The sequence below is a fragment of the Lolium perenne genome, chromosome 5, assembly GCF_019359855.2.
Source record: "Lolium perenne isolate Kyuss_39 chromosome 5, Kyuss_2.0, whole genome shotgun sequence".
NCBI lineage: Eukaryota > Viridiplantae > Streptophyta > Magnoliopsida > Poales > Poaceae > Lolium > Lolium perenne.
In genome coordinates, this window is record NC_067248.2 from 1,221,652 (window position 1) to 1,242,947 (window position 21,296).

General features: G+C 45.6%; 1 protein-coding gene and 1 long non-coding RNA gene across 2 annotated transcripts; both read left to right on the forward strand.

The window, feature by feature from the left end:
• The first annotated feature begins 604 nt into the window (after positions 1-604).
• Positions 605-1,166, forward strand: LOC127319787 (uncharacterized). The gene is made up of 2 exons (XR_007862682.1): positions 605-675; positions 749-1,166. It is a non-coding gene; the product is annotated as an uncharacterized lncRNA (long non-coding RNA).
• Positions 1,167-5,874: 4,708 nt separating this feature from the next.
• LOC139830053 (coatomer subunit beta'-1-like) lies at positions 5,875-20,724 on the forward strand. The gene is made up of 9 exons (XM_071819701.1): positions 5,875-6,014; positions 6,166-6,186; positions 6,254-6,336; positions 10,495-10,549; positions 19,164-19,526; positions 19,621-19,761; positions 19,995-20,155; positions 20,305-20,373; positions 20,474-20,724. The coding sequence occupies exons 1-9, from the start codon at positions 5,898-5,900 to the stop codon at positions 20,520-20,522; spliced, it is 1,059 nt and encodes a 352-aa protein (XP_071675802.1). The 5' UTR covers positions 5,875-5,897; the 3' UTR covers positions 20,523-20,724.
• The last annotated feature ends 572 nt before the right edge of the window (positions 20,725-21,296 follow it).

Below are 21,296 nucleotides of genomic sequence, written 5' to 3' on the forward strand. Positions count from 1 at the left end.
TTCACAATTTATTCTAAAAATTATCTCTTCTCCCCCCTCTTCTCGCAGCCGCAGCCGCCCGCCCCGGCACCGGTGTTGTGAAGTGTACAAGTAGATTGCCTAGCCCTTTCCATCAGTTCGGACTTTTGGTTCAAGTGGCTAGTGCATGAAGCTTAACAGGCGCGTTGCAGGAAAGGGCTCCGGCCAGCCACATCAGCCACCGCAGACCGCCGCCGCAGGAGAGGACTCTGCTCGCGTCCGCGTCTGCTCCCGCGACTGCCCCTGATATTAGAGCTCCGGTGTTCTCTCTTTCCTATTTCTTCTTTTCATCGTTTCACTGAGATACTCAGGTGTACTTGTAACAGTGTTACAAAACGAACAACCTACAGAAATAGAGACATTGCTACTTTTTTTTTAGGAAAATAAAGACATTTCTCAAATGGGAAAAAATTGTGCAGGCAGAGGTAACCATGCAGCCCGTCAGTCCTGACTTTTATTCAAACCAATTGCCAAAGAGACCCAGTATTGCCTTTACTATCTCGCTGTGCAAACATTTACCACCACCAAATATTACCGTCAACCAGCCACATATGGCGCGGCGTGCCGCCGCGCCGATGATTGCTAGTAAAGATAATGACCGGACGAGATGGCTACTCCAGAAGTGTTGAAATGTCTTCCCAACAGTTTGTTGATCTCGTAAGACAAAGTGTTGCCTTTTATCGATATCAATGTTACACATTTATGAGTTAGTTGTTGTTTGAATTTTTAGGTACATATGGACTGGATGAATAGGCTACAAGCGCCACATGCGTATTCTATACAAGCAAGGAGGTGCATCGAAATAGCTCTATCTTGCGTTGAGACTGATCGACACAAAAGGCCAAGTATTGGGGATATCGTCAGTAATCTGAATAACACAGAGTATGGAATCCGGATTTTTGACGCATTAAGAAATGGCTCAGACCACCAGGTGTGATCTCTAATTAATGACATAATTTCTCATTTTTTTCCCATATCGGATAATTGTGTACACGTGAGACGAGACAGTATAGTACATTTTTATCACGTGTTAACAAAACTGTGATCACAATTGTAGTGATGTCCACCACACATAGTAGAGTGTGTTTCATGTTGTTATTTATGGTCATGTGTACCTCAGTTGGCACGGTATCAAACTTCCAATCCCACCTGAACACTGGCGGAGCTTAGTTGGGGCCAAACTGGGCCATGGCCCGCCCAAGATTTTTGCAGCAAAATTATTAACCCCTATGCACCAGCCCACCATCACTCAATGCCTCTTCTTGTATGAGTGACTTGGCCGTCGATCGGAGGTCGCGATGCTGGGTCCGACAGTCGCAGCTGGTAAGCGATTTAGAATAATCAGAGATGTCTTTGCTCTGCTAGCTAGGGACGTCCCGGACCAGGGAGACGATCAAAGTTCAGAGAGCTCGTGGTCGTGGGTAGCTGTAGCCGTGCTATGAGGTTTCCAACTTTGACCATCGTCAGGTGATCTTTGCTACGCTGGGCCAAATCATATGGGAGCGTTCGTCGAATCAGGTCGTGGATAAGGGTAACTGTCGTGCCAAGAGGGTTCCAGCTTTGACTAACACCGGTGTGGATACCCGGCGCTGGTGGATGTCATGGCCGTAAGGATTGTCCCCCTAGAGTTAGCAATTTGGACAGAAATAGAGCGAGGACTCAAGGGAAGCAGTGGAGCAAGGAGGCATAACAGCGGCATGAGCTCTACCAGTCGGCACCCTCTTCTGTCCTTCTCGTCTCCTCTTATCCTGCCTAGTTTCTACTCACCCACTCACCTTGGTAATTTATAGCATCTATTCACTGAATTGTGAATTTTTTCATTAAGTTTGTAGATTGCAACAACCAAGCGCCATGGAAAGGCCACTCATAATCTTATAGAAGAATTGACTTTATCATGGAAAGAAAAAGAAATGATGTGAAATAGTATGGTTTGGAATAATATTTTGCTTTTATCTAGCTTGGCCCGCCCATGAATATATTTCAAGCTCCGCCACTGCACCTGAATGCCTTACTCCTTACTTTATACTCCGTCCATATCGGTTTATTAGTCCTGCGCGTATCGGTAGATTGTCAATTTGACCAACTTACAAATTGACAACCTAAGTATACGCGCAGAAATAATAAACCGATATGGAGGGAGTACCAATATATAGCACATAAGATGGATATTTGATCTGGCTCTCAGGTGCAAATGATCCTCATATGTGTACTGCTGTTTAGTACTGAGGTTAATGCTAGTGGTTGTCTTCCCACCTGTATTTTGGGCTCCAGAATTATTTATGCATAGTAGCATGGCACACACACGTGAAATGATAAATGAGGACATCCCCGTTCATGTGTAACCGCAACACCATGTCCCCTATGCATGCACCATCTTCAAGCGCCTACGTAGACGTAGCAGGCTAGTACCAACCAACTACCTCATCCATTGGCTCATCGAACAAAACACATCTCTAAATTCATGTGTCTTCTTCTTCCTGGTCTTGAGTTTTTTTTCTCAGAATACGTCACCTTAAATTGATTAACTTACTTCAATATACGGAGTCTCGCGAACGGATGGAGGGAACAAATAAACCAAAAATAAAACCTGATCTGGTCCATCATCTTGGGCCGCTAGTCCACAAATGGTTCCACTAAACCTCTGTGATTATTTGGCGCATGAGACGACCCAATTCAAACGCTTGCATCCCTGAGGGGGCAGCCCATTGTACACTGCGATTGTGAGGCAATACAGCCAAAGCAATACCCAGATTTCTGCGCGATTTTTTTTTAAAATAATACAATTTTTTTTTATTAATTTCGGAAGTGTCCGGCCGATCGGATAGCTATCAGCCGATTGCAGGCCTCCCCCCCCACCCGAGCCGACTGCGGCTGTCGGCCAGTGGCTAGCCGATCGGCCAGCTGGCGGCCAACCAGGGGGGGATAAGGGGGTTAGGGCGGGCATGCGGCCCCTTCTTCCTCCTCTCTCCTTTCCTCTGGTTTCAGCTCGAGTCCTCCCGACGAACTTCTCTCAGCAAACACCTATTAGCTCAGATTCAACCGATTTATCCAGCAAAACTAGCCCATTTTGGTGGTACGAGTTAGGGGAACCCCGATCTACAGATGAGTTAACTTTTGGAGGCGATTAGTGGTGCTGTTTTGCAGCAATAGTGATGAAGAGGTGGATCTTGGAGGTGGTGTAAGGAGCGGTGTGGTGGAGCAGGTGAAGGATTGGTGGTGCTGTTGCTGCGTGGTGCTGCTGCGGAGAGGCTGCTCACGCTACAAGGGTAAACCCTAATCTTTAGTGACATGTTGTAGTCGATCCGGTAGTTGTTGACCCTTACGTAATTTTTTTTAGGTCAGCAGAGATGTCGAATATAGTGAACGTAGTATTTTACTATGGTTTGGGTTCTGTCCGAACAAATGAGATGGGAGTTGATCTGAGTGAGTTCAAGTATGTAGAGATGGAAATGACTGCCCCTAAAACATGGACATTGGAGCAGGTGAAGGATTGGTTGACATCATGTTTCGGGCTTAATCCTGAAGTTTACACAGTTGGTGTGAATGCATTGTGGACCAAGTCGTTAACAAACATTAGCTGGTATCTCAGGCCGGTAGATGATAGTTCTAAGTGGGTGAGTTGGTTAAAAGGGTGTGAGAAGAGAGGAACTCACCCCGTGGCCTTAGTGCTTCCGGTGGCCAAGGAGGTTGCATCTCCTGAAGAAGTTTACGATGGAGGGGGTGGTTACGAATCAGGGCAGAGCAGTCAGGCACCCGGTGGTGGCGGTGGTTACCAGCCAGGACAGAGCAGTCAGTCACACCATGCAGAAGATGGTTATAGTGGTGAGTCTGATGGTTACAGAGGTGAAGATGGTTACAGTGGTGAGGTTGATGGTGACGAGGGAAATGAGCACATGCAGAACCAGATGGAAGAGGAAGATACCGATGGTGAAAGTGATGCCGATGCGTCCGATGATTCTGGTGAGGAAGATAACGGAGAGGAGTTTCCTATTCCAGGTAGTTGGAATCAGGACTTTGCGTCCGCAATGACAATAAACGATGGCCACAATTCTGCTTGGGAGTATCACATGAACAATGTTACGAAAGGAGCCACTTTTCAGTCGAAGAGACATATGCAGGAAGCAATTATTAAGTGGGCAATGTCGACACAGAGACAGTTCAGGACGAGTGTGTCATCATCAAAATACTTGACCATGGAATGTATGGACATCAATTGTCCGGGAAGGGTGCATGGCTATGTTCCTAAGTATGTCACAACATGGAAGGTGAGCGATTATGTGCCGCACACTTGTGTTATTCCAAGTATCAGGCAGGATCATCGAAACCTTTCGTCCACTCTCATAGCTCGGTTGTTGTACACAGAAATAGTGGAAGGTCAAGCCATGGGAGTAACTGCTATACAGAAAAATGTTAAGAAGCATCATCAGTACAATATTTCTTATGGCAAGGCTTGGAGGGCAAAGCAGAGGGCGCTGGAGATGAGATTTGGTTCGTTCCATGACGCTTACGACTCTGTTGTTCGTCTGTTGCACACGCTGCAGGCGAGGAATCCAGGCACATATGTGAACATCCAGGACATGGTCTTGCCAGAGCACCCAACTCACAGGGTTCTTCATCGAGTGTTTTTCTCGTTCGGTGTATGCATCGAATCATTCAGGCACTGTCGACCCGTGTTATGTGTGGACGTCACGTTTCTCACTGGGCAGTACAAGGGTCAAATCGTGACCGCCATTGGAATGGACGGCAACAATCAAATCGTGCCCCTCGCTTTTGCTTTCGTGGAGAGCGAGAACACTGAAAGTTGGTTATAGAATGCGACGAGGAGATTTGGCGGGAGATTTGGCGGGAAATTTAGGCGGGACAATTCTGGCGGGCAAAGTTTGGTGGGTAGTTTTTGGCGGGAAATCTTGGGCGGGAGAATTAATTTTGGTGGGAGAATTAAGTTTGGCGGGTAGTTTTTGGCGGGATATCTTGGGCGGGAAAACATAGCTAAGTTACAACTTCATGGTAGCTAAGGGTGAAACGCCAGGAAGAGAAGAGGTAGAAGTCTGTGTGAAGTGAAGAGTGTCGAACCCTGCATTTATAGAATTTTTTTTGATAACATGGCGGGAAAACGTGATGCCGAATTATGGCGGGAGAGCGATGGCGGAAGAGCGGTGGCGGGAGAAAATTAGGCGGGAGAGGGGTGGCAGTACAGAAAGGCGGAATTTTTTTGCGTTTGCGCCGAGATGAAACCCTAAACCTAATTTCGGGCGGGAAACGGAGTCGGTCGGCTAGCTGCAGGCCGATCGGTCAGCAGTAGGCCGATCGACCTGCTGCCCACCGACGAGCTCATCGACGTGACGAGGGGCCAGGCGCCAGCGCGGCCGACGGCCCAATCGGCCCAGGGCCGGCCGATCGGCCAACTGGTAGCCGACCCGGTCACACTTTCGCAAATTTGAAAATTTGCATGACACTTCCGAAATTAATAAAAAAATCGTATTATTTTTAAAAAATCGTATTATTTAAAAAAAATCGTGATTTCTGCACGCACGTATGTGTCTAGTAATTGATTTTGGCACAGATCGTTTTGAAAACTTTGGTGGTCCAGATATCAGAATTAGATGGACAAAAGAACCTGATATTCTTTTTCCATGATAGTAAAGTCGTATGGCAAGCAGCGGCCAACAGTAAAACACGGTAGCTTCCTGTGCAAAGATCAAACTAATTTATTTATGTTTCTCTAGTACAAATTCCCACGCAGAACCTGTAAAATGTATACATGTCGGTATAGAATAAAATTCTGTATACATATATGTTTATACTTCTGTCTGTATATGCTAATTAACAGCTCTTTTGGAATCGTCTTGTAGATGTGCCCTTGCATTTGCAATGAGAATATGATGCTGGATATCCTGGAAAGCAAATCGATCTCTTACCCACTCCATGTAACTGACAATAGAGGTAGGGTGCACGAAGCAACAATAACGACTGCTGGTAACACGTCAACCTTTCAGGTCCGTTTTGTGTTATAGGCAAACCAACTTTAACTTGACATGCTCTAGGTCAATTATACGTGCATCTGGATAACGTCTGATATTTGTTGCTTTGTTTGATCTTTTGTTTTACTTACTGGTACGGGTGCTTATTGTGTTTATTATCCGGCAGCCGGTCAAACCGAGAATCAAGGTATTTCTCTCTTCCATAAATCTTGCTTATCTGTGGTGAACTACTTTACAAATTACGATTTCTGTAGATCATAGACTGCATGGAGGGTATAGACTGCATGGAGGGTTCGAGCCTCATTACTACAATAGATACGCATTCAACAGAGCCTTGGTAAGTTGATGCCTGTACCAGGTATTTACTTTACGATTTTCATGTCATCTAAGCAGATATTTTAGGATAACTTTTCTATAGTAAATTTAACATACATACATATCACTTGCACCATGATTATTTTTGGGATACGATAGCCTAGACTCCAAGTTGCATCTCCTTTTTTTAATTTCTAGCTGGATCACTTTTAGGGGTTGACTGGATGAGGTGTATATGTGCAAATCATTTGAACCAAAGTCAAGTTGAGCCTGATTATAGGAAAATTCAGCATATGTCACCAGCAGGGTATATAGTCAAAACATTACTCGTAGTGAGTTTACCAGAAATCAGAACTTTCTAGACTGGGCCTTTTTTTTTCATGGCGGGCATAATTAAAATCATCAAAAAATAATTTCAATTTTGGACATGGAGAAATCGTGTGAAAATAGCATGTAGTCTTGTCGGCCGTGAGAAATTGTTTGCATAATTACGCAATCCTCTAGTCTCGACATCGGAGAAGTTTCATACGACTCGCAGTCGCGAGTCGAGTGTCAAGTCCTTGTTGAAGGTCTGAACTAATTTTCTCCACCTCAATCCCATCATAGGAGTAGGTCACATTTGACGAGACAACCATATATATTTTAATACATCACCGTGACATACTATATGGAAATCAAAATATGGGATGACTGCTTTTTAAAAACCCACTAATTAACACGCCAGAATCTATGCCTCAACCAACAACCATTAATTAACACTCCACAATCTATGTCTTTTAAAAAAACGGCAACATTCATGAAGATGCATGAGAGTATACTCAACCACTTATTTCCAATCATGTTCTTAACTTTCACTTCGGATTTTTTTGTGCCACGGAGAACTAACTAAATTACTAAAAAAGTCACAATCAACAATGAAATGCTTGAATATGGGGATAAAGAAGCAATCACGGTATGAATAAAAAGATTAAGATTATAAATAGTCTAGAGTAAGATTACCAAATATTGGTAATTCCGGAGATGAGTTTAGGACAAGCACCAAATAAAAAAAAATTAATAGAGGTGTTAAAAACGGTAATGAAGATGTGTGTCTTCTCGCGGAGATGTTGATCGCTATGAACTATTATGGACGAGGTCGAATAGATTGATTTTCCCTTTTATATTTGAGAGGAAATACTTTACCTCCTGTCTCTGGATCCGGATTCGCTTCTCTTGAAGTACCAGGACGAAAAAGATATGTCGAAGGAACTTGAAAGACCGAGGTTTTCGATTGGCCTTGATGAAGAGGATATTATCAAAATCTAAGAAATTTAGAGCTAACTAAAACTAAAGCAATAAATGAACTTGCAAGGACTAGCCCAAATAAAAACAAAGTAAAACCTGAAAGTAAGTAATGAGTTAGAACCAAAGACACTGGATGTATCCGTAAGTTCACGTCTTTGGCGCAACTCCATGTCTCTATTGGTGAGGCTTAGGCACGTAGCCTAGAAATCACTTGCACTTCACATTCTTCTGTTTGAGCTAAGTTAAAAAAGAACTTACCCAGTCACTCATGGTGGATCTTGAGGTGATCCTCGGGCCTTCACAAACTTCTTAAGGAGGATCCACAAAAATGGAATCTCCTAATCAACTCCTAGACAACTAGGAGATGCTAAATATTCAAGAGAAATATATCATCATCTCTAGGCTCGAAGATGCTCTTGCTTGACTCTCAACTAAACCTCAATCGCAATCACAAAGGTTTCCTCTCTTAAGATGGGACTCAAGAACAATAAGTGTGAGAGTGTAGATGAATAACTCAAAGTTCAAACCGTTGACGCTATGATTTGATTGACTAGTGTCTTATATCCGGCCAATATAAAAGAGTAGTTTCTCAACAAGATTCATCATCGAAGGCATTGTCTTCCGAACCATTCACCCTGGGATTAGACTCAACTATCTGATCTTTGAAGTCTCCATATCCATAATGGAAATGATTTTCTCAAAGTCGGTTGCTCTTAAAGGAGCATAGTCACACCAGGATTGATGACTTACTTTGTACATCCATTTCGAGAACTATTTCCCCGTGTTGCCGACTGGAGACCAGATGCTACCGAGGTTTCAAAAATCGGGTTTCACCATTCAAAGGAATCCAATCTCGGAAACATGGGAAGCGAACCATGACCGGTGCTCATGAAATGCACAAGTCCAGAACCGAATCCAGGTACCACCGAATCAAACTAGTATAACCGAGAACAAAAAATATAATAATCCAACAAAAGTAGGAGTGAATCCTAGAAGGAACGAATTATACACCATCAACACCTGATTGGAAAGCATAGCACCCATGGCAACCCTTGAGGATATGATTCCTTTAGAGGCCATTTTTTGTAGCACAACCTTCAAAATCAGTCCATTGAAGCTCTATGAGCCTAAAGTAACTTAACCAAGCAAAGTTTCTAGACCTCGCGATATAGGACAATCTCGGTACTTCTGGCTTCAAGCTCGTATCAGTGGATATATGTTGGTTAACGATTTAGTCCTAACTGAGCAGCAAGTTTCATCTACCAGATCAGGTATCTTATCCCTATTTAATAGTATGACTATTCCTATTCTTGGTGTGATTCTTCAAACAACTAAAAGGACTTGGAAACTATCTCTAATCTTGTAGATCCAAGCCATCCTCACACACTAACTTTGTATGGATTGGCAATCCTTGGTTAAATTAATATATTTGGGACTACACACATGTATACACCTTTTTTGCGATAACACATTTATATACTTAGTAAACCATTGGTACTGAAAAGAAAAGGGGGAATCATAAGGGTCGGCTTAACTGCTCAAGGGCTGACCCCTTCCATCTCCCACCTACTGGTGAGCGAGTTCTCCTCTGTCTTTAGGATTTTCCTTCATTTTAATGCATGATATCTTCTCGAACTGTTGGACAATCCGCTACTTCTCAAATCACACAATATATTCATTTTTTTAATTCCACGTATGTGATAACATCATCTGTGGAAATACAAGATAAGTAAAGTGAATAGAAACAATATGGAAACAATAATACACAGATGTCATGCAAAATGCACACATAAACGAAATGCCGCCTAGAACACATGTCGTTATATATTGGATGCATTTGTTAAAACAACTTTAACATAAATTTATGTAAAATTAGCCATCTACTAATTATGTACATAAATACCATTTTCTTGTAGCAGTTGTTCTACTTAAAATATAAAATCAACAAACATTCCATGCACAATGGCACTTGTGGTTACACCATACGAATTCACTGAAATTTAGCAATTGGAACTAGCCTATAATATATCCTTAAAAAGCCACTAAAATCATAAAATTTTAGGTCGCACGTATCTGCAACTAAAATGAGTTTGGCATGGATCCCACGTAAGAAAGTGCGGTCTAGATATCAGGATTGAGCACTCGAGCACCAAACGCCACCCCCCCATATGTAACTAATTAAAAAATCATTGGCATAATTATCTACTAATTCAAAGATAGTTATTTAACAAATGCAATATGCACTTCACAAAAAACATTAACAAAGTCAAGTCAATGAACATCAACACAGTTGAAAACAGAACTACAACCAAATAAAATTGAAAAAATATCCATACCCTTTAACCTTCGAATCAACAAAAATTCATGGGAGATACTCCCTCCGGTTTCATACACGTTGTCGTTTTGGACATCGACATAGTCTCCAAAACTCAACTTTTAGCACTTGTTTCTTCCGCGGTGTATTTATAAAGCCGAATAAAACATATATACATATGATTTCCAGTATATAATCTATATATTTGAAAGGTATTTCTACACAATTTTCTCAAAGGATGAAATTCTCTATGTCCAAAACAACCACCTTTATAAAACTCGAGGGAGTCTATTTTGCCATTCAATAGCCAAGGTAAACTAATTTATATAAAAAACAATAACCTTTCAGATTTCCATTACGAGTTTTGTTTAATTCATCTAAATTTTAGCATACAACGAATGATTCATATTTTCTTACATATATGTGTTATACTTGTTGCTCAGTCAGGAGTAAGTGTGGATGAGTAGTTATTTAATTAACATATAGTGGTAAATGACAAAACGAGTAATTGGTACAATAATTGTGTAAACACTCTTATATCATGTATTATTCTACATTTAAGTATCCATATCTGTCGCGCAGGATATTGGTTGGTCATTCCAGTGGGAAGGTCTCTATTTGGAACCATCAAAACCAGGTATGTAATATCATCCCTCTATCATCCCCAGCACAGTGTGCAATGAAAAAGAGATGCCAATTATTATACCATTCTTTCAAAAATACTTCAAAAAATATGGAATGTTACTCACGATCTACGTCAAAAAATGGCAAAGAAAGATAATCATCTCCGTAGTCGATATCTCAGGCATAAAACCAAATTGGTTTTTATTGACATTCATCTTTGACCCCAAGCGATACTCGACAACTCTCTCCCAAAGCTTCATAGTATGGATCATCAGCTTAATTCCTCGGTAATTAGTACATATTTGAATTTCTCCTTTATTTTTGAAGATAGGTACTACTATTCATTTCCTCCACTCTTCGGGCATCTTGTTTGACCAAAACATATGGTTGAATAGCTTAGTTAGCCATACTATAGCCACGTCTCCAAGGCATCTCCACATCGCAATGGAGAGATCGTCGGGGCCAAGGGCCTTTCCTTCTTTTACCTTTTTATTATGGCCTCCTTAACATCAAGATCTAGGATCATCTACGCGAACAACATGTTGGTGTCATCAAAGGAGTCATCCAGCTCGGGTATAGTGCTCCCGTTCCCATCATTGAATAACCCATCAAATTAATCTCTCCATCTTTTCTTAATCTCTTCATCCTTCACTAGAAATCATAGATAACTGACATAAAAATATAATCTATTTTCAAAGCATAACAACATGAGCCACATAAATACCCCAGGGTGCAACACACAAGCGGACTGTGGCTGCCTCTCAAGGAGAGGCCGGTTGGGGCAGACTGGGCCAAATTGAGCCACTGGGCCAATTATTGTTGAGAAATTAATACCTTAATGAACCTGATGGCTCAAAATGCCTTACTAATATAGTTTTTTAGTTTTGAAAGACCGTTCCATGGCCTGGTATGGTCCCCAAGAGGTTCCGCCGGTGGAGGGGGTAATCACTGGAGAAAGCAACTGCCCAACAGTCTTCCAAACCAAATCAACATTAAAATATCAGTCTATAAATATTGTACCAGCAATTCTTTCCATAATGTCCCCAGTACATGTAAAACAAACACCAAAAACAACTTGATAACTTCAATGTATAATGTTGGCCGGGGAAGAGCTCCATAGAGAAAGAGCCATCACAGAAACAATAAAAGCACAAAAATTGAGAAGTAGGCTCCTAAGATAAGGAACACAAGTAAAACTATGTTTCTAACCTTAGGTACTTTACATGTAGCATGTTGAAGGAATTCATTATCCTTCCCTTGGAAGTTGCCGCTCCAAATTGGACCTAAAATATTCTGTAATTTTATCTAAAAGTATTCTAGACCCATGTTGCAGATGGTTGTGAATATTGTTTCTTGCAACAACTTGCCCAAATTCTCATTACTAACCAAAGTAGAACGTAAGTCTATTAATTCTCTAGGATCAACATAAGTATGGGTAACATAGAGATGCCGTGTAAATAGTAGATCAAACACAGAATCACCCAGAAATTCCAAATGCTGAAATAAAAGGCAGAGTTAGAAAACAACTAAAGGACAGAAGACGTGGATATATCTTTTTTAAAGAAATTTCTGATTGAAGTGAAATAAAATAATGGTAACTTCCGTACATCAGCAACAAATACTGAAATCTGCTGCTGCACAAACCTGGTATCACGGTATCAATAGTCAACCCCTAATTCCTAAAGAGATGGATGAGTTATGGCTTCCACCATTTCACCTGGCCAAGATGTACGCGGAACTTCTAGTGGAGGCCGTAGAAGAGGAGGGCGATGTCATTCTGGGGGCGAGAGATGGCAGGGGTGGAGAATGAGGTGGCCCAACCGGCGAAGATGTAAATTTTGGCAGAAACTATCCTCCTTTTAATAATATATTATGACTACAATCATTGTATTAGGTAGAGATAAATAGATGAGGACACACAATGCTAACTTGAGAATATTTTTTTGAAGGAAAGGCAAAAGATTTGCCTTCATTCATTGATTAAGAAGAAGATAGTAACAGCAGTTTTTAAGCCTGAAGGCAACAAACCCAAATAAATAAAACAATAACCTCCCGGCAACAAGTGACCCAAGTGTTTGCCCTGGCAATGCTCCAAGACCTCGCCTCCAATTCGATACGTGCGATGATTACCATGGACATAGTGCTCTTGTTATTGAAGACTCTAGCGTTGTGCTCGTTCCAAAGCTCCCAAGAGACTAGCATCAAAAGAGTGGCCATCTCCGAAGGCTCAAAGGAGTGGAGCCCAAGCCACTCTTTAACCATGTACCAAATTCTAATGGCGAATCGACATTTCAAGAGTAGGTGAGCCGCCGTCTCTGAAGCCCGGTTGCAAAGGGAACAATTTCCACAATTAGGCCAACCCCTATTTTGGAGGCGGTCCACCGTCCAAACACGGTTTTGGATTTTGAGCCAAGAGAAAAAATTGCATTTAGGGGCAGCCCATATCTTCCAAACGGTGCTATTCATGTCCTTGCGCGTTAAGCCAACAAAATGCGCCTTGTAAGTGGAAGCCGAAGAGTAGGATCCCGAAGGGGTGAGCTTCCAAATGATCGATTTGCGAGAATCATCATTGAGTTGTACTTGCGAAGTGAAGTGCCAAAGACGCACATATTCCTCAAGATGTTGAACCGAAAGTCCATTAGAGAAGTTTATTTGTTTCACTCAAGCGTTCTCATGAAGGGCGGCGCGTACCACCCACATTTTCTTCTTGGAAAGCTTGTAGAAGGCGCAATGGTCTTGGGGCTGATCCCATCGACCCAAGGGGCATCCAAAAAAGAGGCCTTTTTCCCATCCCCAATGGTCACTTTTTTCATGGCATAGAAAAACTCCATATCCTCCTTGTTGCAAGGGAACTTGGTGCCCACCCAAGGACTGTCCGGCTCCGTCCAATCAAGCCAAGGCCACAGAAGTCGAAAAGCCCGGGAGAACATTTGAAGATTGATGATACCAAGACCACCAAGGGAAGTGGGGCGGCAAACGGAGGTCCAACTGATTTTGCACTTCCCACCCGTGGCCTTATCGGTTCCCGCCCAAAGCCAAGCGCGGATCAACTTTTGGATTGCAAGGAGGAACTCAACTAGGACGTCGAGGGCGGTGAGAAGGTAGATGACTTGAGAAGTGAGAACCGATTTGGCCAAAGCGGTCCGACCCGTGATGTCAAAAGATTTCCCTTGCCAAGGAACAAGTTGACCGGCTATCTTATCTTCATGAAATTGTAGGTGAATTCGCTTTAGCTTCTTGAGAGCAAGGGCTAGGCCGAGGTAACGCATTGGGAAGGTAGTGCGGGTGGCCGGAAGATCACTCAAAATGTCGGTGAGGTCAATGTCGTTGCAATGGATTGGGGCAACCAAGCTCTTGTTGAAGTTTGTGGAGAGGCCGGCGACATTTCCAAAGTTGCTAAGAATTTGCGCAAGCATGGAGCTATCCTCTTTGATGGGCGCCATAAAAATCGCCGCGTCGTCCGCGTAGAAGGAGGTGCGGAAGTGGGCATCCTTGCCGGCATGCCAATGGAGCCGTCCTTGGGAAGTGGCCACCTCAAGGATGCGTTGAAGTGGGTTGATAGCAATGTCAAAAAGAAGCGGGGAGAGCAGGTCGCCTTGACGCAAACCGCGACCGTGCTTAATAGGATCGCCCGGAATCCCATTGAGAAGGACCCGTGAGGTTGAGGTAGAGAGCAGACCGGTTACCCAATCACAAAACCTCGGAGGGAATCCAATCCATTGAAGGAGATCTAAAATATAGTCCCAATGGACCGAATCAAAGGCCTTCTTGATATCAAGCTGGAAGAGGAGGGAAGCTTTTTCCCTTTTATATAGCCATCTAGCATAATTGCGGATGAACATGAAGTTATCATGATGCTTCTTGATTTAATGAAACCACTTTGGGTGATGAATACAATGTCTTTCATCCGGGGGCAAGTCTAGTGGAAAGGATCTTAGCAACAATCTTTGCAAAACCGTGAATGAGACTACTGGGTTGGTAATCGGAGATTTTCTTCGCACCATCTTTCTTCGGGATGAGCACAATATTAGCGGAGTTAAGCTAATGAAGGTTGGATGTTTGAAGGTTGGAGAAGCGGTGCATCACCGCCATAACATCGGCCTTGCTGATCTCTCAACAAGACACAAAGAATTTTCCATTGAAGTTGTCCGGTCCCGGCGCTTTGCCAGAGGGCATCTCCGCGATAGCCAATTTGACTTCCTCCTCCGAGAAAGGTGCATCCAAGTCCTCCAAGCAAATGGTGGGTAGGTTCAGGGAATCCCAATTGAAGTCCAAGGTTCTAGGCTCGCATTTGCCTAGAGCGGTCTTGAAGTGGTGTTGGGCCACAGATTGCTTATCCAAATGAGAGGAAACCCAACCGTTATTGTGTCTCAACTTGAAGATAAAGGTTTTCCTCCTCCTCGCATTAGCTCTCGGTGAAAAAGCGAGTGTTGGCATCCCCATGCTTAAGATTGTTTATCCTAGCATTTTGCTTTTTCTGGGATCTCTCCAAGGCCGCAAGGCCAACAACCCTTCTTTTAAGCCTAGCCCGGATATCCCGCTCATCTTGGGATAATGCTCTATTCCCCATAGCCAAGTCGAGGTGATGAATGACGATGAGGGCCATGTGAAGTTGGGTCTTGTAGTTGGAGAAAATGGGTTGGCTCCAACGTTTCAGATGTCTTCCGATGGTGAGAAGCTTGTGGTGAAGAATGTGGTAAGGCTCCGAGTGAGTGGAGGGCTCAGCCCGAGCGCTTTTAATCACATCCAAGAAACCAGGCATTTGCTTCCAAAACTCCTCAAATCTAAAGGATCATGGCCTCTTTGGACCCCGGCAACTAGCAAGGAGGAGCCGACAATGGTCCGAGAGCGAGGAGGAGAGCGCATGCAGGATGTAGCCGTCATGACTAGAGTCCCACTCATCATTGCAAAAGACGGTGTCGATCTTGCTTAAGGTCAGGAGCTCGAGCTCGTTGGACCAAGTAAACTTTCGATTTTGGAGAGGTATCTCAATTAGCTCACATGAATGGAGAGCAGCCCGGAACCTTGTCATTCTGCTCCTATTGATATTTAGATTGCTTTTGTCATGGGCACGGTGGATTTGATTGAAGTCGCCAAGAACGATCTACTTAGTGACGCTCTCCGGCTTTAGGTCGACAAGTTCTTGAAAGAAGGCATCTTTGAGAGCATAGTCAATTGGGTCATAGACAATGGTAATCTTGAACTTGTCATCAGATCTTCTTGTGGAAACCATGGCCGAGAGGGAGAAGGTGAGGGCGTCCGTGTCGGTGATATCCACAAAATCTAGGTTCCACATTAGGAGAATTCCCCCACGGGTGCCATCAGGAGGACGGTCGGCAAAGCGATGGCCCCCAATCGATGCAGCAATGAAGGAGTCAATATGATCAAGCTTTGTCTCTTGAAGACAGACAATATGACAGGAGGTATCGGAGATCGTTTCGTTGATAGTTTCACCACGATCATGATCGTTGAGCCCACGCACATTCCAGATTGCAATCCTAATGTCGTCGTCATCCATTGGTAACCCAAGCAGGCCCAGAAAACAGAATAGCAAGCAAGCAAACAAACTTGTCCAAAGCAAAGATTCACGGTACAATAGCTGGGAACAGCTCCCAGAAGCAATACAGCCAGAACGATCCCTGGTCATCAGGGTAAACAGCGGCAGCGGCCGCACTGGCAGACTAGAGTTCTTGATTAACATGATTAACGAAAATGACCCATGGAGAGAGGTGCAGGGGCTCAGGCAGCCAGTGCATACACCGTGCCAACCGATCCTGCTGCAGGGCTTGAACCAACATCTCCGTCTTTTTTTTGAGAACCCGCAACGGAGTGCGCGTCATTGTATTAAGCTGACAAGAAAACGCCATAGAATGGCTACAACACCACACATCCTTTCGGCTTACAACGCACTCCTACAACAACGACACGATCGCCTTGCCCAACCTCAACCCAAGAATGGCGAGGAGGCATGGCACAGACTCCCCAGACCACGTCACAGCCAACGCCGAACAACCACCACAACACGACCACCAACCCAAGTTGCCCAGACCAACGTACCACTACATGCGCCTAGAAGATGAAGCGAGCAAGTGGCAGGGTGTGGCCGAACTTGGAAATGAGCCGACTGGAGAGTGTTGGCGATGGCGTACATTGCGCCCCGGAGACTCACACCTTGAGCAGTAACATCTCCGTCTTTAGTGACTGGTCCAGCCTCCGGCTGATCAAGGGCCGCCGCTCCACCTTGAGCGATGAGCGTGTCCTCGATGGCAGTAGCGAGGTCGCGGTCTAGGCGGAAAAGTGCACGCAGCGCCACGACGGTGATGTCTGGAAGTTTACCCTGAAAGATAGCAGCAAACTTGGTGATTGCAACCTCTATGAGCATCTCTCCGTCATTGATGATTCCAAGCCGCTTGAACGGCACCCTCTCTGCCAGCTTCGCCATGGGCGCCTTCCGGTTCTTGAGCTTGAGGCGCGGGCTCGCGTGCGGCAGGTCAAAACATGTGACGCTAGCAAGCGTCTTGCACCGGGTCGTGGGAGGTGCAGGGCGCGGCGACTGGATGGGCAGATCAGCCAGCAAGGGAGCCTGGCGAGGGAGGAAGCCGTGCCCTCGAGCAGCTTGTTCGGCACAGCGTCAATGAAATGGCCGAGCCCCGTACTGGGAGGGGTGCGCGCGAGGTCGTTGTCGTGGCCATGCACAAGAGTTCTAGGTGAGCGCCCGTCAGCAGGTTCGATGGCCATCTGGGAGGTGGTGCTAGCGAAGTCAAGGAGCCTGGCGCAGGAGAGGGCATGACTGGTAGAGCGCGGGGTGGATTGGCGAGGCGGCGAGACACTAGACTCGATGGCGCATCACGGAGTGGATGGCGCGCAGTGCGGCCTACACGCGCACCCCAAGAAGGACCGCGACTTGCCGAGCATCCACGAAGAGCCTCCCGAGAGAGCATCAGGCCACCAGAGTCAGGTACGACGCTGCCGTCGTGGAGACGCTGATGGCTGGCCTGGTCAACGCGACCAAGCAGGGGGAAACCGTGTGTCGCCAGTCGTCGCGGCGTCCGTCATCGCGGCGGTCACCACGCCGCTGGTCACCATGACTGTCTTGGCAGCGTCGATCGTTAGCAGCAGGAGCACGAGAGCGGCTATGGAAGAGGCGGCCAGTCCAGCTCTGCGGGCGGTCATCATGGTGGCCTCTGCAGTCATCTTTATCGCCGCGGTCGCGGTGGTCATTGTCACGGCGACGGTGGCTATCGTCGCTGGGGGCTGGGGCGCGCCAGTCCCGGTCCCGGAGCGCACGCTCGCCAGCAACATATCCCAGTTGCCAGTCGTGGCGCTCCCGCGGCGGGTGATGAGGCGGCCGGCCTTCGGCGTCAGGCGACAGGTCTTCGTGGAGATCCAGGTGGATAATGACCCTGCTGGTCAGTCCCTTTTTCCCTTGCAGCGGCGTGTCGGCACGAACGTCGATGACCGGCGACGGGCCATCAAGGATTGTCACCCACATGACCTTGGGCAGGTCTAAGGGGCTGGAGCACCAAGCCCAAAGGCTCATGGCCGAGACGTCCTCCTTCATGGTGGTGGCAACATCGAAGTAGTTGACCACACAGTTCTTGCCGAGGATGCGGCCGACGACATCAAAGTTCCAGGCTTGGAAAGGCACCCCTTCAAGGCGCAGGTGCACGTGGTGGTTGAGCGCTGCAGTGTCGGCGTTGGCGAGGTGGCTCCATCGGCTGATGTGGAGGTCGAGGGCCCTCGCAGTGAAGCGGCCCTAGCTGGCCGCTAGTTCCCGGTGATGCTGGAAGGTGAAGGAGACGAAGAAGTCATCCGGGTAGAAGGGGACGACGCGGAAGAAGTCCGGCTCCAGCTTCTCATGCTCGGCAATGGCCATGGCCACCTCCGCGTTGTTGATGCGCGACCTGGAGCCGCCAAGGAGGATGAAGGCATCATGGTTGACGAGGCTGTCCTCCACTTGCGAGATGGCAGCGTTGGAGGCGATGACAACGTGGCCCTCGGCCGGGCGCAGCTCTGGATCCCCGAGACGCGGCATGGCGGCTCGGTCGGCGGTGGGTTGGGGTTGCTAGGGAGCAGCAACGGTCGGAGCTTGGTGGAGCAACAGAGGTGGACGGTCCTGGCCTTGATCTTGCCTGGGCGGCGGTGGGGGAAGCAGGTGCGGTGGCAGGGGAGGCGGTGGGGGCAGAGGAAGCTCCTCTAGCACGGAGGAACTGGCTTGAGCTTGCAGGTCCCGGAGTCTTCTGCGGCAAACTCTTTCAATATGCCCCAACTTGAAGAAGTAACGGCACCTGATGGGGGGTCTCTGCAGTGCTTGGCAATGTGCCCAATCGCAAAGCATTTGAGGCATTCGCGATCTCTTGCGCGCACTCTGTCTCCCTTCCTTTCTCTGTGAATGAATGAGAGCCTGAATTTGCCTTGAATGAGCTCTGGCGTCGCCACAAGTGGGGTGGGCGAACAAGCTGCCAGCTTGCCCCGGGCTCCTCCTGAGCAAACGCAGGCAGCGCGGCATCGGCAGCAGTTGCTACCGCGTCCGAAGTGACCGGCATTTTGCATTTGCTAAATGTTGCTTTAAAATAGTGGAGGAGGACATGTACTAGACTAATCAAGCATTTTGCATTTCTTTGCAGACAAGAGTGATGACATTCCGAGTTAAAACAGGCATTTGTACAGCTAAATTCGTCGAGCCGTTAATGTGTTTTGTGGTCGGCAATAATCTAGGATACATCCACGTATATTCATATGTAAAAATGGACAAGCTGCGGGTTTTTAGAGCTCACGAGGGTCGCATAACCTCACTGGCGGTTCACTCTGGTGAGCCATTTGTGCTCTCGGCATCTCGTGACAAGCTCATCAAACTTTGGAACTGGGAGGCTGGCTGGCAGTGCATAAGGACATTCGAAGGACACTCAGACTCTGTGGTTCAAGTCAAGTTCAACCCGCAGACTGCGGGAACCACTTTTGCTAGTTGTTCAAGTGACTCCACGATAAAGGTTCATTAATTAGTTGGTGAAGATTTTTTTAGTATACGAGCAGTTTCCATATCAATTTCCCTAATAATTTCATACTCATGCTTGAGGTTGACAGATCTGGAACATGATGTATTCTCCTACTCGTGTCGCCTCATTGGACTGCAATTTCGGATATGCTACTAGTCTTGATTATTTCAGCCCGGGTGGTGATTTGCAGTATTTGGTTACACGCTGCTCTTGGTCCGGGAGTGCACGGGTACGACATCTTCAATATTGTTTTATAGTAACATATGCAGAGCTCGCGAAAAAATAAGTAAAATACTCCCTCTGTCCTGAATTACTTGTGGCAGATTTGTCTAGAAGCGCTCTAGTTGTACATGCGAATCTCTACAAATCTATGACATCTAATTCGGAACAGAGGAAATAGTACTAATGTTGCATGAGTAATTTTTTTTGTTGTACACGCCTCAAGCTCCATGTTTTTACCAGATCTGGGATTTGGAAACAAATACAATTATTAAAGATATCGAGGGACTCCAACGTGGTTGCCCATTGGCTATTGCTGTGGTTGAAGGTCTCCTAGGTCGTCCGATTTTGCTTACAGTGTCAGATGACCACACTGTTGCTTTTTGTGACTCAGTTACTCACAGGTAACATTTTTATTCCCCTACGCTAGCCAACATCTTTCACTCCGACATACAATGCAACTGCATTTCCCATTCCTTCTTAATGACGCCATGCATCAATGGTACAAATATATGGCAACGGTGGATGAATACATTGCTTCACAATTTTGCAGGTATGAGAACAGGGTTAACTTTAATATGGGATATGTTAATGGTTTTGCATACGTTCACATGGCAAAAAGGTAAACGAATCTCCCATGAATCTGGTAGTTACTAGCATCATTTAATTTTCTAGATTCTATCTCTCTTTCTCTCTCTAACGGGGGCATCATATGTGTGTAGCATCGCCGTCCTATATACTCACAGAATTGGAATAATGGAAATCGATTGATCTTCCCACAAAGATTCGCATTTAATGAAGGTGACAGCGGTCGCTTTTGACGTTTACTCGGTTCAGTATACTGTATGATGCCACCCTTGGCTGTCTTCGTGGATTGTTTTGTACCAGTCACCATGTACATTTTTGCAGTGCGCATTGGAATTTGTGTGGATACCATCATCTTCGTAATAAAGGAACCAACAAATTAATGTTACTATTCTTTGTCGATTTTTATGAGTCACCACATTTTGCATGCGTTGGAATGTACCGTAGGTGCAACCTAGCTACCATCTATGTGAAAACTAACTAGTGCTACCACCGTTTAAACTGTACTTTCACAATTTGTTCTGCACTCGAATGTCTTCTTCTGCGTGCGTAGAGAAATAACCAGGCGGGACAGCAGAACTTATACAGAAATGATTGGCAAAGTAGATAAAACAAATTGGGTGTTTGAAGACTCTGTATGTCCATGCCAAAGCAATTCACCCTATGAGACTCGGTAGTGCCATTGCATTGTGTTTACGTGAGTCTTAGGCTTCGAAGGCATCGACGTGTACTTTATAAGGATGACCCAGGGCTGCGTACTTGCCTTGGTGCAGAGCGTCGTGAAACAGCTCGAGAGAGACAAGAGAACAGCCTCGGCGAGTGCCTATTCATCTTCTGCCAAGGCGGCCGCACGCTCCACGACCCGGAAGCATCGTCTACCCGCGTGGTCCTGCATCGTCTACCCGCGAGTAAGGTGTCAAGGTGGGATCCCGGTGGGATTTCATTTTGTTCTTTCTAGTT

What these genes read in the sequence shown, in the direction of transcription:
- LOC139830053 (XM_071819701.1), top strand. Translation starts at nt 5,898, where the DNA reads ATGATGCTGGATATCCTGGAAAGCAAATCGATCTCTTACCCACTCCAT. An exon ending in CTTGGTCCGGGAGTGCACGG is followed by an intron (nt 19,762 to 19,994) that starts GTACGACATCTT and finishes TGTTTTTACCAG; the next exon opens with ATCTGGGATTTGGAAACAAA. An exon ending in TACGTTCACATGGCAAAAAG is followed by an intron (nt 20,374 to 20,473) that starts GTAAACGAATCT and finishes ATATGTGTGTAG; the next exon opens with CATCGCCGTCCTATATACTC.